The following is a 3,747-nucleotide window of genomic DNA, read 5'->3' on the forward strand; positions in this document are numbered from 1 at the left end:
CTGCCGAGCAGAAAACACTCTTCTGGGAAAAGTTGTGTCCACCACCACCACGGGAAGCAAGAGTGCCCCTTGGGACCAAGAGGCCACTGTGACACTGTGGAACCAAGGAGAGCATTGCTGCCCTGCCAGACCTCATGGAACCAAGGATCCATTGTGACACTGCAGGGCCTGGGGGGACCAAGGGCCATTGTGACACTGTGGGGCCCAAGGATCCAAGGGACTTTGTGACACCGAGGGGTCCCATGGGACCAAAAAGACATTGTGACACTGGGAGGCCTCATGGAATCATGGAGACCATTTGGACACTCTGGGGCCTCAGGGAACCGTGGTGACACCAAGTTGTCTGGGAGTGTTGATCTGCTGGAGGGTAGGAGGGCTCTGCACAGGGCCCTGGACAGGCTGGATCCAGGGCCCAAATCCAACAAGGTGAGGTTTAACAAGTCCAAGTGCTGGGTCCTGCACTTTGGCCACAACAACCCCTGCAGCACTACAGGCTGGGGACAGAGTGGCTGGACAGCAGCCAGGCAGAAAGGGACCTGCAGGGACTGATGGACAGCAGGCTGGATATGAGCCAGCAGTGTGCCCAGGTGGCCAAGAAGGATCAGGAATGGTGTGGCCAGCAGGAGCAGGGCAGTGATTCAGTGCTTGGCTCCGGCTGGGCAGCACCTCGAGTGCTGTGTCCAGTTCTGGGGCCCTCAGTTTAGGAAGGACATGGAGGGGCTGGAGTGTGTCCAGAGAAGGGCACCAAGCCTGAGGAGGGGTCTAGAAGACAAGTCCTGTGAGGAGCGGCTGAGGGAGCTGAGGTTGTTTATCCTGGAGAAGAGGAGGCTCAGGGGAGACAAGCTGGTGTCAGGACAGAGGTTTGACTTGATGATCTCCAAGGTCTGTTCCAGCCTTGCTGATTCTGGGATTCTCTGAAACCACCCTTGGAGCAGTTGCAGGATGAGCCCTGGGCCTCCTCTTCAGAAGCTCCAGCAGCCCAGGTCCCTCAGCTTCTCCTGCCAGCCCCAAAGCCCATCCTGTCAGTCCTGAAGAGCCTCTGCAGCTCCTCCTCATTGCCCAGAACAGGGAGCCCCAGAGGCAGACACAGCAGCCCAGATGTGCCCCCCTGGGCTGGGGTGCCTCTGGCAAGGGAGCAGCAGGAGGCACTGCAGGAGCCTGCAGACAATTCCTGCAGCACTTGTAGTATGATCCTGCTGCCCAAGGGACGTTCCCATGGTGCCAAGTCAGGAACTGCAATGGGGAGTGGGGCCAGAGAGGGAAGGGCAAACAGGGATGGGCTGTTTGCAGGGCAGGGAACAGGGGTTGGCAATAGGAAGAAATTTGTATCAGGAAGAGTAAAGAAAGCAAAGGTGAAACCAAGGAAATGCTCAGGGCAGGTGGGGGGTGGCTGCCAGGCAGCCCTGGCTCTGAGCAACAGCATCTGCAATGGGACAGGAATCACCCAGCTGATGGGAACAAACTTTCTGGCTGACTGCAGAGGCCAGGACAAAGCTGAGTGGTTTCCCTGGTGTCCCCCAGCCCTTGCTGGCCCCAGGGGCTGATGGCATTTGTGCTCCCTCAGGTTCATGTCCCCACACCAACAGCATGGGTGTGCTCCCCCTGCTCTGTGCAATGCAAACAGGGGCTCCTGAGCCAGTGCTGCTGTGTCTGTGCCTGTAAGGATGGGGCACCTGTGGGAGCTGGGGGAGAGGCCAGGGCTGCAGAGGGGGGATGTTGTTGGCAGCTCCATAAGGATGCTCTGGGACGCTGCCCTGGGCTGTCCAGCGCTCTGGGGATGGATCAGCCCCTGCTCTGCTGCTCCTTCCCATCTCCCCCAGGGCCCTTGCAGAGCCCCAGCCATGCTGTTTGCCCCCAGCCTGCCCACGGCCACCCTGGGGCTGCTCATGGGGGTTTTCTGTGCTGAGCATTGGCCTGGGTGTGTTCTGGAGAGAGCCTGGGCAAAGAGCCTGGAGCCCCCAGGGCCTGGCCTGAGGCGTCAGTGCTGCCCCAGCAGTGCCCATGGCCTGTTCCTGCTGGAGCCCTGGCACTGCCACCCCCAGGACTGTGCCCGGCCCCGAGAGCACTCAGGCCCTACAGCAACACCAGGGCCACCAGGGCAGTGGGGCAGGGCCATGGGAGCAGCACTGGCAACACCAAGTGCTGCTGCTGCTGGCACAGCTGCTGTGCCAGCACTGATCTGTCCCCAGCTCTGCACACAGACATTGCTGCAGAGAAGGCAGCAAAAGGGCATCTCTGCAGAAAACTTTGCTGGAGATTCTTTTGCTCTTTTAAAGCCACTGAGAGTGCAGCTCCTCATTGACAGAGTCTATGGCCACAGGGAAGGTGGAGAGAAGCAAAATGAGAAATGGCACAAACAATGACATTTCTTTGTGGACTATATTAAAAAAGTAAAACTAAGAAAGAACCTCCAAAATAAAACCAGCACGAAGTATCAAAGATTACTTTTATTACAAGTGATTTGCAGACACTGACCTGTTCTTTAACGTTTCTGAAGCCATCCAATCACCAGTCTCCACAGTGCAGCCTTGAGCTCCTGGTTCCTCAGGCTGTAGATGAGGGGGTTCAGGGCTGGAGGCACCACCGAGTACAGAACTGAGAGTACCAGATCCAGGGATGGGGAGGACATGGAGGGGGGCTTCAGGTAGGCAAACATAACAGTGCTGAGGAACACGGTTACCACGACCAGGTGAGGAAGGCAGGTGGAAAAGGCTTTGTGCCGTCCCTGCTCAGAGGGGATCCTCAGCACAGCCCTGAAGATCTGCACATAGGAGAAAACAATGAACACAAAACAACCAAATCCCAAACAGGCACTAACTGACATGAGTCCAAGCTCTCTGACATTGGAGTGTGAGCAGGATAGCTTGAGGATCTGGGGGATTTCACAAAAGAATTGGCTCAGGGCATTGCCATGGCACAAGGGCAAGGAAAATGTATTGCCTGTGTGCATGAGAGCATTGAGAAAGGCACTGGCCCAGGCAGCTGCTGCCATGTGGGCACAAGCTCTGCTGCCCAGGAGGGTCCCGTAGTGCAGGGGTTTGCAGATGGACACGTAGCGGTCATAGCACATTACGGTCAGGAGATATAACTCTGCTGAGATGAAGAACAGAAAGAAAAAGAGCTGAGCAGCACATCCTGTGTAGGAGATGGTCCTGGTGTCCCAGAGGGAATTGTGCATGGCTTTGGGGATAGTGGTGCAGATGGAGCCCAGGTCAGTGAGGGCCAGGTTGAGCAGGAAGAAGAACATGGGCGTGTGCAGGTGGTGGCCGCAGGCTACGGCGCTGATGATGAGGCCGTTGCCCAGGAGGGCAGCCAGGGAGATGCCCAGCAAGAGGCAGAAGTGCAGGAGCTGCAGCTGCCGCGTGTCTGCCAATGCCAGCAGGAGAAAGTGCCTGATGGAGCTGCTGTTGGGCATTTGTGGTGCCTTTGTGGCAATGTTCCTCACTCAGGGACACCTAATGTGGTAGTCTTCACAGGGGTCTCAGGATGAGGAAAGAGATGAGAATCTTGATGACATGTTTTAGAAATGTGATTTATTATTTTATGATATATATTATTTTGAAGAATATTTTATAATAAAACACTACTAAAAGAATAGATGAAAGAATTTCATCAGAAGGCTTGAAAGGATTAGAAAGAAATTATAATAATATCTTGTGACTGACCAGAGAGTCCAAGAAAGCCTGACTGTGATTGGCCATTAATTAAAGACAAGAACATTAGAGCAATCAAAGATGCACCTGTTGC

The 3,747-nt window shown here is 55.2% G+C and overlaps 1 protein-coding gene across 1 annotated transcript; it reads right to left on the minus strand.

The window, feature by feature from the left end:
• Window positions 1–2,482: 2,482 nt before the first annotated feature.
• On the minus strand, window positions 2,483–3,415 carry LOC127061126 (olfactory receptor 14A16-like). Its single transcript, XM_050987655.1, has one exon. The coding sequence runs from the start codon at window positions 3,413–3,415 to the stop codon at window positions 2,483–2,485; it is 933 nt and encodes a 310-aa protein (XP_050843612.1).
• Between the last annotated feature and the right edge of the window lie 332 nt (window positions 3,416–3,747).

This window comes from Serinus canaria, unplaced genomic scaffold (genome assembly GCF_022539315.1).
Source record: "Serinus canaria isolate serCan28SL12 unplaced genomic scaffold, serCan2020 HiC_scaffold_84, whole genome shotgun sequence".
Taxonomy (NCBI): Eukaryota; Metazoa; Chordata; class Aves; order Passeriformes; family Fringillidae; genus Serinus; species Serinus canaria.